The sequence below is a fragment of the Mustela erminea genome, chromosome 16 (genome assembly GCF_009829155.1).
Source record: "Mustela erminea isolate mMusErm1 chromosome 16, mMusErm1.Pri, whole genome shotgun sequence".
NCBI classification, from domain to species: Eukaryota; Metazoa; Chordata; class Mammalia; order Carnivora; family Mustelidae; genus Mustela; species Mustela erminea.
Genome location: NC_045629.1, coordinates 69,260,105 through 69,272,888, shown reverse-complemented (window position 1 = coordinate 69,272,888; position 12,784 = coordinate 69,260,105). Strand labels below are relative to the sequence as shown.

Sequence of the window (12,784 nt, the reverse complement as noted above, 5' to 3'; positions counted from 1 at the left end):
AAGTATTAGAGCTCAGCACAATAGATCATAGGATTTCTTCTTTATTCTGTGTAGTAACCCATTAGAATAGTTTAATCTTCTTCATTTCAGTTCCTTCTCTTTATTTTTTTTTTAAGATTATTTATTTATTTGACAGACAGAGATCACAAGCAGGCAGAGAGGCAGGCAGAGTGGGGGGGAAGCAAGGCTCCCTGCTAAGCAGAGAGCCTGATGCGGGGCTTGATCCCAGGACTCTAGGATCATGACCTGAGCCAAAGGCAGAGGCTTTAACCCACTGAGCCACCCAGGCACCCCTGGTTCCTTCTCTTTAAAATGGAAGTAAAAATACGAGTGCCTCTTGTCTATAGGGAATGGGATGGGTGTGGAAATTTTGAAACTCTCTCAGTAAACTCAGGACCTTGTTTTTTACTGAGGTGCTATCTATTGTACAAATTACTGTTGTTGCTCATAAATGTATCATATAGTCTCACTACGTAATAGTTAAAGTACTCAGTGTTACAAGAGAATTTTTGAAGTCTGTGATCTCTTGGGGCCCTAGAAATTAGTTTAGTCTTTTTTTTTCACTCTTTTGATAGCTTAAATAATAGCTTAAATTAAGATTTAAAATTAGGGGAGTTGGTCTTTGTGTTCCAAGAGGTTTAAAGAATCTATCTTTGTTGTTGGAAAATACAAATTCTAGATTTTTAACAATGAGTTATATTGCTGTTTTTATTATAATTGTGTTTGTTGCTATTTTTATTTTTTATAAAAGCCTGATTTTAATAAATCAAATGATACTGATGATGTTTTGCATGAATGCATATATTTAATAGTTAAATGCATTACTGTATTATATGAATATTTTGGCATATTTTATATATATAATTTTGCTGCAGTAACCTGTTGGCTTAAGCAGTTTATCTGTTTTCATTAAGACTTTGCTCTTTCTTACAGTCGCTTCAGCATTAATTTTTAAATTAATTTCTTTGTAATCATTTTTCAGGGAACCCATATTGAGATGTCTATTGGAATTATTTTGGGAATCTCAACTATGGCAGGTATTTAATAAGTCATTATTATTCCATTGTCCATAAAATTTATAAAATATTTTAGCAGGTTGGACTTAGAAGAGGATGATTTATTTAAGTAAGTTTACTCATTGAAATGTCTATTTGTCTACCTAATCCTGTTCTTCAGATTCTTAATGTTGTATATGTAGCACTTTTTTCCTGAGAAATTTTAGGTGCTTAATGTTAATGAGTAACAATGCTATACTGACTATATTAAAATAAATTTTTCTCGTAATTCAGTGTTACCCCAAAACCTTTGTGCTCTTGTTTCTACTAATTTATTTTCAAATTGTTTAGGAACATCAAAGAAGGAAATATAAGATTGGCTCTATTACTTTCTTTCCCCTAGTTACCACTCTGTTTTTCATGATGGTGAAACTTCGTTTCTTCTCTGTGATTTTCTCAAATTTCAGAGCTGTGCATAAAGGTTTACTTTCACTTCCAAATATCCAAATCTCCTTAAATATAATGAAGGATACACAAAATACTGTATACGTATTGAAACCAAAATGGTTTCCAAGTGGCTGCCACAACAGAAAAAGCCTACCACTTGATGGAAGGAGAACATTATATCCCAAAAGACTTGTGTTCTATTTTGAAATCTTGAAGTTCAGAGCTTTGCAATGAGTAACTTTGGATACATAGCTGTTGTAGTTTCAGAAACTTGTGATTACTCTTCCAGATGAGTGCTTCATTGATGATATAGTGATGTATTATAATGATTTTTCTGACTTCCATGTAACAATTCACTTATCCACTTCTCACTTTTTTAGCTGCTGCTTTAGGAAATCTTGTGTCAGATTTAGCTGGACTTGGGTAGGTCCATTCACTTATTCATTTGTGCATGTGTATTCTGACCTTGCCCTCTTTCTCTTCCCCGTGTTTTAATTGAGAAAGATAAAAAATATGGGACATTTTTTGTGTGTGTTTTCAAACTAAAGTTTTAAACTTAACATTTCTAAATCAGTAGTACTAAATCTTTGGTGTGCATCAAATACAAATGCCTGGTTTATGCCTTGGAACTTGTGTCTCTGGGTTTAGGGACCCGAAATTTGTGTTTAAAAATCTTCTCAAGAGATTGATACATGCTAAAAGTTTTTCTAAAACAACTGTAATGTAAGCATTACTGAAGTATTCATATGTATTTTTGATAGACATTTCCAAAGTGAGACAGAATTAAAACCAAGAATTAAAATTAAAGAATTGAAACCAAATAAAGTTAAATTAAAATTAATAAAATAAATTAAAATTAAAAAAAATTAAAACCAAGAACCCCATCATTATTTCACCCCACTCTTCTCCCATTAAGCTCAAAGATAAGAGATATGGTTCAAATATGAGGATACTGACTGGGCATGTTTTCTGGAGAGAGGAGCTTTCAGAAGGAATAATGCCAGAGCATACATGGGTTTGGCCAGTTTTTGCTCTCTTTATTCTCTGTGGCTGGAATGATGAAATAAAGTGAGAATGTCTACTTAGAAAAGGCCAGCTTTCTCTCTTTCTCATTTTACATTCTCTCTTCCAAGCAACACATGGCCTGGGCTGCCTCCTGAGCTTGAGGAAGCCTAGGAAGTATAAGTTAGACCAACTTGGCATTAATTATTGTAATAAACGTACTCTTTTTTGCTCAGTCTTTGGCTCTGTTTTTTCCTTCCATGATTCACGAGAGTAGTAAGTTTTGAGATTTGGATTTGGGCCTACCAGAAATTTAGCCTTATAATCTAGGAAAAGGTGGCTTCATAAGTGATCTGACCCTGTGATTAGACTTCTGTACTGGAGTTTGGGGCCAAAGCTACTGTTAAAACACAGAGTTTCTTGTTTTTGGACCAGGGCATAAATTTTATATTTCTCCAATTCCTGACATAAATCTATAATGATATCACCCCGTGCACATTCTGTTTCCCCATTTTCAACATTAATGTTAATGTAATGTCACAGCTACTGTGATAGCTTTTTATATATAATAGAACTAAGTGGTCTGATAGATTTTAAGGCCATTTAATTTTAGATTATATCATTAATTAGTTATTTTTGATTAGAGATAAGATTTTGTTGGGAGTCTTTATATTTAAAAACTATTTCTCCTCTGCCTTTAAAAAATATCATTAAATAACAAATATGTTTTCTTGACTCTTAGGTATGCAGATTTTTTAGAAGTTAATATATCTGATATTGGGATCCATATTTTTATCTTTCTTACAGTTGACAAAATGAGTTTATATCCAATAACTGATGGGGAATAAATACTTGAGATTGCCCTGAAAGTTCTAGTCTGTTTTTCTTAGTATATCAATCTAATATCATGGTTGGTTTTTTAAAAGATTTTATTTATTTATGTGTGAGAGAGAGAGTGGGCGAGAGAGAGCACGAGCAGGAAAAGGGGCAGAGGGAAAGGGAGAAGCAGACTTCCCAACGAGCAGGGAGAACATGTGGGACTCGATCCCAGAACCCTGGGATTATGACCCAAGCCAAAGGCAGATGCTTAACTACCTGAGCCACCCAGGCGCCCCCATCTAGTAGCATATGTTAACGTGCTTTGCTTTTAATTTGGAGTGCATGACTATGATTTTATTGCAAGTTTTTTTTTTTTTTAATACCTTGAAATGATCTTTTAAAATAAGAGAGAGGGGTGCCTGGGTGGCTCAGTCAGTTAAGGATCTTTTTTTTAGATTTTATTTATTTATCTGACACAGAGAGTGCCCTCACAATCAGGGAGAGTCACAGAGGTAAAGAGAGAAGCAGGCTCTCTGCTGAGCAGGGAGCCCCATGCAGCGCTCAGACCCAGGACCCTGGGATCATGACCTGAGCCTACGGCAGACACTTAACCAACTGATCCACCCAGGTGCCCCAAGCATCTAAATCTTGATTTCAGCTCAGGTCGTGATATCTGGGTCGGGAGATTGAGCCTTGTGTCAGGCTGTGCATTGGGTGTAAAGCCTGCTTGAGATTCTGTCACTTAACCAACTGATCCACCCAGGTGCCCCAAGCATCTGAATCTTGATTTCAGCTCAGGTCGTGATATCTGGGTCGTGAGATTGGGCCTTGTGTCAGGCTGTGCATTGGGTGTAAAGTCTGCTTGAGATTCTGTCTTCCTCTACCCTCTTCCACCCTCCCAACCCCCTTGCTTGCTCTCTCTCAAAACAATAAATAAATAAAATAAAATAAGAGTATTTGCTTTAAGTCAATTAGTTTATCTATATATGAAAATATTAATATTAAAATATTTTTAAATTGTGTATTTATGCACGATAAAAATGGAAATTGTAAGTAAGCATTTATACAATTTCTAGAGTGCCAGTTACAGGTGTAAAATTATCTTGTTTCTTTTTGGAGCAATTTGTTTATTATCTGAGGATGTTTATGTGTCTCTTTAAAAACTTATATTCTGTCCTTGTGGTTTTTTAAAGACTTGCAGGTTATGTTGAAGCTTTGGCTTCCAGATTAGGCCTATCAATTCCTGATCTTACACCAAAGCAAGTGGACATGTGGCAAACACGTGTTAGTACACATTTTGTAAGTACTGTATATGGTTTATGATAATGCATTCAGGTAGTCAGAATAAGATAATGTATAATTCAATTCTTTTGAGAAATTTGAGACTAAATTGATTTGAGTGGCGTTTTTAGAAAAATTGTCTAAGCTTTGGCAGTTTTCAGAAGAACAATAATTTTTTATTGTCTATTTTTTGTAGGTATACTTGATTTTTAGAATATTCTTTATATGATTCAGTTAATGTTAAGGAATATCTGTCATATAGTAGAGACTGAAGGACATAAAATGAATATAAATTACAGTTATTTTTAAGAATTATTTAGGTGAAGAATCGGACCTGTAAACAAACTATAATTTAGTGTAACATATGCAGTTATAGAATTATGCACTAGATATAGCAATAGCCACAAGTAAGAGAATTAATACGTTGTGGGGAGAAATTTCTTTTGGTGGGAAGATTTCTTGGTGAAAATTGGATCTCAGCTGATTTTTGTGTTATTGACGAGATGTTTACTAGGTGAACAAGAGAATCTGAGTACATTGACTAGGAGGTAGAAAGACATGATAAAAACGGGGTATGTTTAGAGAAATACAAGAAAGTAGGGTATTGCTGGACTATAAAATGTAGTACTTGAAGAGTGAAGCAGCAGTAGGAAATAGCACTGGAGAAGTAAGAATGGATCAGACAGGAAAGACATTGTATAAGCTCTACTAAGGAGCTTGAACCTCATACCTTAGGTGATGGCATTCTAGCGAAGACTTAAATAGGAAGGAAACTAGATGGATCACGATGCCACCAATTAAGTCAAGAAGAAAAAGAGGAAGGACAAGTTAGTAAGTGAAGGTTATGAGTTCTGTTTTCAATTCGATAAAGTTGAATTTGAGATGCTTATAGGACATTCAAATGGTAATACCTGGTAGGCATTTGGATTAAAAGTGAAGAGTTAGAGAGGTCTGAATTAGAGATGATTAGTATTATTAATAATTCAACAAAATTCATTGTTTACTTGCTGTATGCGTAGTACATATGTAGGAGTTTTGAATATATTGGTTAACAAAACAAGATCTTTTTTTCTGGTGGGTCTGACATTCTAGCAGTGGAGAGAAGATAATAAAAAAATCTGATAAATAAAATGCTTAATGTACTAGAAATTCACAAATTTTAAAGGAATTAAAGAAAAAAAGAAAACAGAGTAGGGTAAAAGAGGTTGGGAGTGCTGCTATGGAGACAGATTGCAGGATTAAATAGGAGGGTCTGCAGGCCTCACTGAAAAGGTGATAGTTAAAACCACGGGAGAAAGTGAGATTATACAGGACGGGTGCTTCTCAAAGTGTAATGTCAGCAGGGCCAACACTACCTGGAAACTTGTTAGAAATGCAAATCTCGGGCTCCACATTAGACTTAACTGTTTCTTTGTAAAAATCATACAAAGGTGTCCATATACTGCAATTCGTAGATAAATTGAAGTGAGATTAGCTGGCTAAGATCTGCCAGAGTTGTTGAGGAATCAGGATATCCTAACATTCTAGCAATTTGGCTTAACATTTAGCACTACAGTTAGGATCAACAGAAGATTATTTTCCTAGGCTTTCTTCTCGCATAGTTGATAATTCTGTTTTCTTTCTGTATTATAAGCAGTTCTATTCCCCTCTCCTATTATACGAGTACTTCAATTACTAAGCTAGTGTGTGTGTGTATGTTTGTATTTTGATAGATCTTCCACCAGCATATGAAGTGATATTATTTCTTAGTTGTTGACTCTGCTTCTTTTATGTTAAGATGAAATCTACTCTGTAACATAAAATTCAATTAGCAAATAGCCTGAAGTAATTTAAGTTAGTTATCAGCAGTCTATTCATGACATAAGCTAACTCTGAAATTGACCCATAATGGAACATATGCAATTACACAGGCAGGTTCCTATTGACATAGGTTGTATTTTAAAAGCTCATTTATAATTTGGCTATTTGAAACTCAGAAAATATTTTCTTGCTGAACCATATTATGAATGTACTTAAGTTCTTAGGTTAGCCCCAAAGTAGTTAACTATAATGCCTAGGATATCATAAGACCTGGTAATAATATATAAGTAACTGATTTTTGAGTGGAAAGATGTTTCAGGTTCTGAATCAGGGTATCCCACTTCTTCCCTCCCTTTCTGCCCTATGGACTTTATGACCCGTTGAGATAATTGGGTTGAGACTCATTAACTGGAAATCCTAAAGTAAGTAGGGAGGTAGAGAAGAAAGCCTTGGTTTCTCTGGACAGTAGTAACAATGGGTGAGAAGTAGACGCGGCAGCAGACATTTCGTGAATGTAGGAAAGTCAGGAATCCATAATAAAATAGTCTCTCTCTGTATATATAAATAAATATAAATGAATACAAACTTAAAGGTCAAGATAAGGATCTAGGATAAACTTTTTTGGCATCTGGAATGAAGAAAACTTCTGTTTATTAAAACTCTGTAAGAGTGATACTTTCAAAGTTTGACATGATGAAAATGACTGTTATATAAAGCACAGACATACTGCCACCACCCTCTCTACCACCACAACCAAAACCCAAAAATAACAGAGTTGAAAATTTTTATGCAAGCTGTTGTTGAAACACTAATGTCTAATCTTGAAATTTATTAGAAAACCTGTAGGGTCTGATAGATAAATGGACAATGTATAGGAAAAAATATTTTATTCAAGACCATTGATCATGTAGCCATCATAGCACCAGTAATACTTGATAGAACTTGTTTTGTTTATTTGCTTTTCTCTTTATAACTAATTGGAAGTTCCTAGAAGAGAGAGATAGACTGCATCTGATTAGTCTGTGTCTCGGTATACTTAGCGCAGAGTTTGGCACATAGTAGATTTTCAATAAATGTTTATTATGAAGAAATAAAACTTAATTGAAAATGTTTAACCTAGATGGTCACCCTATAAATGCAAATTTAAAAAATTATTTACAAAAATAAAAATTTTAAAAGTGTTCATAGCATAGGTATGATTATATAAAAATTGGTGTACATATATGATATATATGTATATATCATATATGTGTACATATACATATACACATACATATATATATACGTTGACCCTTGAACAACTGGAGGTTAGGGGCATCATCCCCTTCATGAGTTGAAAATCCACATATAATTTTTGACTTCCCAAACACTTAACTACTAATAGCTTATTGTTAACTAGAGGCTTTATCAATAACATATGTAGTCAATTAACATATTTTATGTTACACATATTATATACAGTATTCTTACAATAAAGTAAGCTAGAGAAAAGAAAATGTTGCTAAAAAATCATGAGGAAAAGAAAATATATCTATAGTACTGCACTGTAAAAACCCATATATAAGTGGACCCACACAGTTCAAACCTGTATTGATCAAGGGTCAACTGTATTTCAATTGATATATATGTATTTGCAGTCTTTTTTGTCTAGAATAGACAGCATAGCATTCATTACCCTATGAATATGCACAGATATTCATATTATTTGATTTTTAAATAAATCATTGGGAAAAACTACACACAGAAATGTTTATTACAATATCACTTATACTGGTGAAAAAGCAGTGACTTTCAGTGGTGTAAGGACTGCTTTAAACATACTATAGGCCATCAATTCAGTGGAATTTAGAATTTTTCTATTAAGTTTATGAAACAGTTTGAAAAAAAGAGCATATTATAACATGTGTGGTGTGGGGGGTGGATTGAGGCAGAAAACAAAGCTATGTTTATTTTACATAATGATCAGACCTACATATAATTACATATACATGGGGATAAATATTGAAAAGGAATATATACAAAAAGGAGCAAATCCAAATATATTAAGAGTGTTTGGTGAGGTTTTTTTCCCCTATCTTCAGAAGTGAAAATATATGTACAATTTCCAAAAGGTATTTTTCTACTTGAATATTTCTGTGGAGTTATTTCTTGGCAATTTGAAAAAAAAAACAGTTTTTCCTAGTTGCATTGAACTTTAAATATTACTTGTTCTAGAACCTTTTTATAGCTTATTTTAAAATTGTTTTTGTTTTTTTACTGTAGATTTAATTTTTTTTTTCATTTTTTTTCTCACCATAGGATATATCCTCCCCAGTGTCCACTTAAAGTGTAGTTGACATACAATATTAATTTAGTTTCAGGAGTACAACATAGTGATTCAACAATTATATATATTACAAAATATCACAATAAGTGTAGTCACCATCCTTAACTATGCAAAGTTAGTGTACAACATTTTTTACTATATTTCCTGTGCTGTACTTTTCTTTCTCATGACTTATTTTATAATTGGAAATTTGTACTCTTATTGCCTTCACCTATATCACCCATCCCCTCCATCTCCTCCTCTTTGGCATCCACCGCTTTGTTTTCTGTATCTGTGAGTATCTATTTTTTGTTTGTTTTGTTTTATAGATTCCACATATAAATGAAATCATGTGTTATTTGTCTTTTTCTGTCTGACTTATTTCGTTTAGCATAATACCCTCTAGGTCCATCTACATTGTCACAGATGGCAAGATTTCATTCTCTTTTATGGCTGAGTAATACTCCATTGTCTGTGTGTGTGTGTGTGTGTGTGTGCGCGCGTGCACATAAACATGTATATACACATGCAAGTATAAAATGTATATATGTAGTATACATACATATACATATGTAGTATAATACATATACACACATACACAAATATGTATACATGCATAGACCTATACCTGCACACATGTATATGCATGTGTGTGTGCATGTATACATATACTACATCTTTATTCATCTATTTATGGACCCTTTATTCATCTATTTATGGACCCTTAGGTTGCTTCCATATCTTGGCCATTGTAAATAATGCTACACTAAATATAGGGTTATTTATATATCTTTTCAAATTAGTGTTTTTATTTTCTTTGGGTAAATACTCAAAAGTGGAATTAGTGGGTCATATGGTATTTTTATTTTTTATTTTTTAGGAACCTTCATTCTGTTTTTGATAGTGACTGTACCAATTTACATTCTGACCAGCAGTGCACAAGGGTTCCCTTTTTTCCATATCCTCACCAACATTTGTTATTTCTTTTTTTTTTTGAATTTTAAATTTCAGTCTAGTTAACATACAGTGTTAAATTAGCTTCAGGTGTATAATACAGTGATGGAACAATTCTGTTTATTACTCAGTGCTCATCAAGATAAGTGTACTCTTAACCCCCTTCACCTGTTCTACTCACCTCCTGTCTGACGACCATCTGTTTGTTCTCTGTAGTTAAATATCTGTTTTTGGTTTGTTTTTCTTCCCCCCCCCCCTTTGTTTTTTTCTTTTCTTTTTTTTTTAAATCAGTAATCATTGTATTTTATTATTATTATTTTTTAATTTATTTTTTATTTATTTTCAGCATAACAGTATTCATTATTTTTGCATCACACCCAGTGCTCCATGCAATCCGTGCCCTCTATAATACCCACCACCTGGTACCCCAACCTCCCATCCTCCCACCCCGTCAAAACCCTCAGATTGTTTTTCAGAGTCCATAGTCTCTTATGGTCCACCTCCTTTGTTTTTTCTTAAATTCCACATATGATTGAAATCATATGGTATTTGCCTTTCTCTGACTTATTTCAGTTAGCATGATGTCTTCTAGATCCATCATGTTGTTGCATTCTTTTTTATGGCTGAATACTATTCGTGTGTGTGTGTGTACACGTTTTTATCCATTCACCCATCAGTAGACACTTGGGCTATTTCCATAGTTTGGCTGTTGTAATAATGCTGCAATAAACATAGGGAGGCGTATATCCTTTTGAATTAGTGTTTTTGTATTCTTTGGGTAAATACCCAGTAGTGTGATTACTGGATCATATGATAGTTCTATTTTTAATTTTTTGAGGAACCTCCGTACTGTTTTCCATAGTGGCTGCACCAGTTTGTATTCCCACCAATAGTGCATGAGGGTTCCTTTTTCTCCACTTCTTGTTTCTTGTGTTTTTGATTTAGTCATTCTGAAAGGAGTGAGGTGATATCTCATTGTGGTTTTGATTTACATCTCCCTGATGACTAGTAGTATGGAACAACTTTTCACGTGTTGGCCATCTGTATGTCTTCTTTGAGAAATGTCTATTTGGGCCTCTACCCATTTTTTAATCAGATTGTTTCTTGCTGTTAAGTTGTATGAATTCTTTATATATTTTGTATATTAACCCCTTATTGGTTATATCATTTGTAGATATTTTCTCCCATTTAGTAGATTGCTTTGTCATTTGTTGATGGTTTCCTTTGTGCTGCAGAAAGCTTTCAGTTTCAAGTAGTTTCAATTGTGTATTTTTGCTTTTGTTTTTTCTTACCTGAGGAGACAGATCCAGGAAAATTTTGCTAAGGCTGATGTCCAAGAGATTACTGATTGTATTTTCTTTTTTTTTTTTTTTAAAGATTTTATTTATTTATTTGACAGAGAGAAATTACAAGTACACTGAGAGGCAGGCAGAGAGAGAGAGAGAAGGAAGCAGGCTCCCTGCTGAGCAGAGAGCCCAATGCGGGACTCGATCCCAGGACCCTGAGATCATGACCTGAGCCGAAGGCAGTGGCTTAACCAACTGAGCCACCCAGGCGCCCTGATTGTATTTTCTTTTAGGATTTTTATGATTTTAGATCTTACATTTAGATCTTTAATCCATTTTGAGTTTATTATTGTGTATGGTGTAAGAAAGTGGTCCGTTTCATTCTTTTGCATGTAGCTGTCTAGTTTTCACAACACCATTTATGGTGTTATCTTTTCTCCTTGGCATATGCTTGTGTCCTTTGTCATATATGACTTATTTTAACATGTAAGTTACTATGATCAAAAGAGAGGAAATTACAGTTGAGTTTTATGGTACATAGTAATTGTTTATCATAGCTACTTAGGCAAGGATCCTTCTTCCAGGGATAAAATAACTTTCAAAAAATGTCTTCTTTTGTTTCCTTAGGGCAAAGCTGTTGGGGTGACTATTGGCTGCATTCTAGGAATGTTTCCTTTGCTTTTCTTTGGAGGAGGTGAAGAAGATGAAAAACTGGAAAAGAAAAATTAACCCTATTAGAATACCTATAAAAAGATGTAAACTAATGTACCTCAATTACTAAATATGCTGTCACAACATTTAGGAATTAAGACAATAACAGTGTATAGATACGGGATCAAATAATTCAGCATGTATTATGGAAAACACTAACTTATTGTGGCTTGGTTTTCTTAGGACATCTTTTTAAAAAATGTTTAGTATCCATTTTGTGTAAATTGTTGAAATGCTTTTTCATCAATGGCAGTCAACATTTTACCTTTTTATTCGTATATCAAAATATCATTTAAGTATCAGTCATTGATGTACTGTACTAAGTTGGGGTTTGCATATTTGTTACTCCATGTGTGTGCATGCATGAAAGGATCTTCTGTTGTTGCTGTTGTTCTCTGGTTACAACTCAGCCTTGAGATGTTTGCCACATTACTTAAGATGTGTAATATAAGTTAAAGGTTTTTTTTACTCTATTTCAGCAACATCAATTTTGTACTGTTTTACATTGAATATTTACAATCATATAATTTTAGTCATTTTTTAAAATCTTAGTCGTTTAAAGGTAGGCACACACTTTAAGTATGTGTAAGTATCTATGTGTAAGTAAGTATCTATTATTCACTTTAATTTTCTGACCTCAATGTCTCAAGAGCCAGAGGTTAATCAGAATGAGTAATTATGTGATGTCCTTACTACATAAAACCATATATGTTAGTAAGTGTATTATTTTCAGTTGATTTTTCTTATCTTTAATTTCTCAATTTTAAATCATTACATGGTAGCTTCTGCTCCAAGAAAATGATGATTTTAGGGTCTTTTATAAATGGGGATTGTGGAATTAGGGTAAAATAAGGGGTTTGACATGACACTTGGAAATTAAGAGGCTAAAAAACTTTTTTAGAGAAAAAGAAAATAGGAACTGTTGAGAAGGCTTATGGTATAAGTGGTAAAGTTGAAGTCATGTTTGGAAGGTTTAACGAGATTCAAATTCTATTGTTTGGGATGGATTTCTTTTTCCCCAAAACATCTTCTCATCTGAATGAATCTGAATACTCCATACTCATAATCCTGATGTCTTATCTTATCACATAGAAGTTTTATTTCTGGATAATTTACTTTGAGGTGAAGACTAAATATTTTATATTTTGCTTTTTTGGCTATGAATAGTAATCAAATGTTACGTG

General features: G+C 33.5%; 1 protein-coding gene across 3 annotated transcripts in view; it reads left to right on the top strand.

Moving 5' to 3' along the window:
• Positions 1-12,124, top strand: part of TMEM65 (transmembrane protein 65) — a 64,896-nt gene extending 52,772 nt beyond the window's left edge. For all 3 annotated transcript variants that reach the window (XM_032315932.1, XM_032315934.1, XM_032315933.1), the window contains 4 exons: positions 983-1,037; positions 1,823-1,865; positions 4,457-4,562; positions 11,517-12,124. In XM_032315932.1, the coding sequence (XP_032171823.1) occupies positions 983-1,037; positions 1,823-1,865; positions 4,457-4,562; positions 11,517-11,618 (306 nt within the window). In that variant the 3' untranslated portion in view covers positions 11,619-12,124. The remainder of the gene's footprint in view (positions 1-982; positions 1,038-1,822; positions 1,866-4,456; positions 4,563-11,516) is intronic.
• The last annotated feature ends 660 nt before the right edge of the window (positions 12,125-12,784 follow it).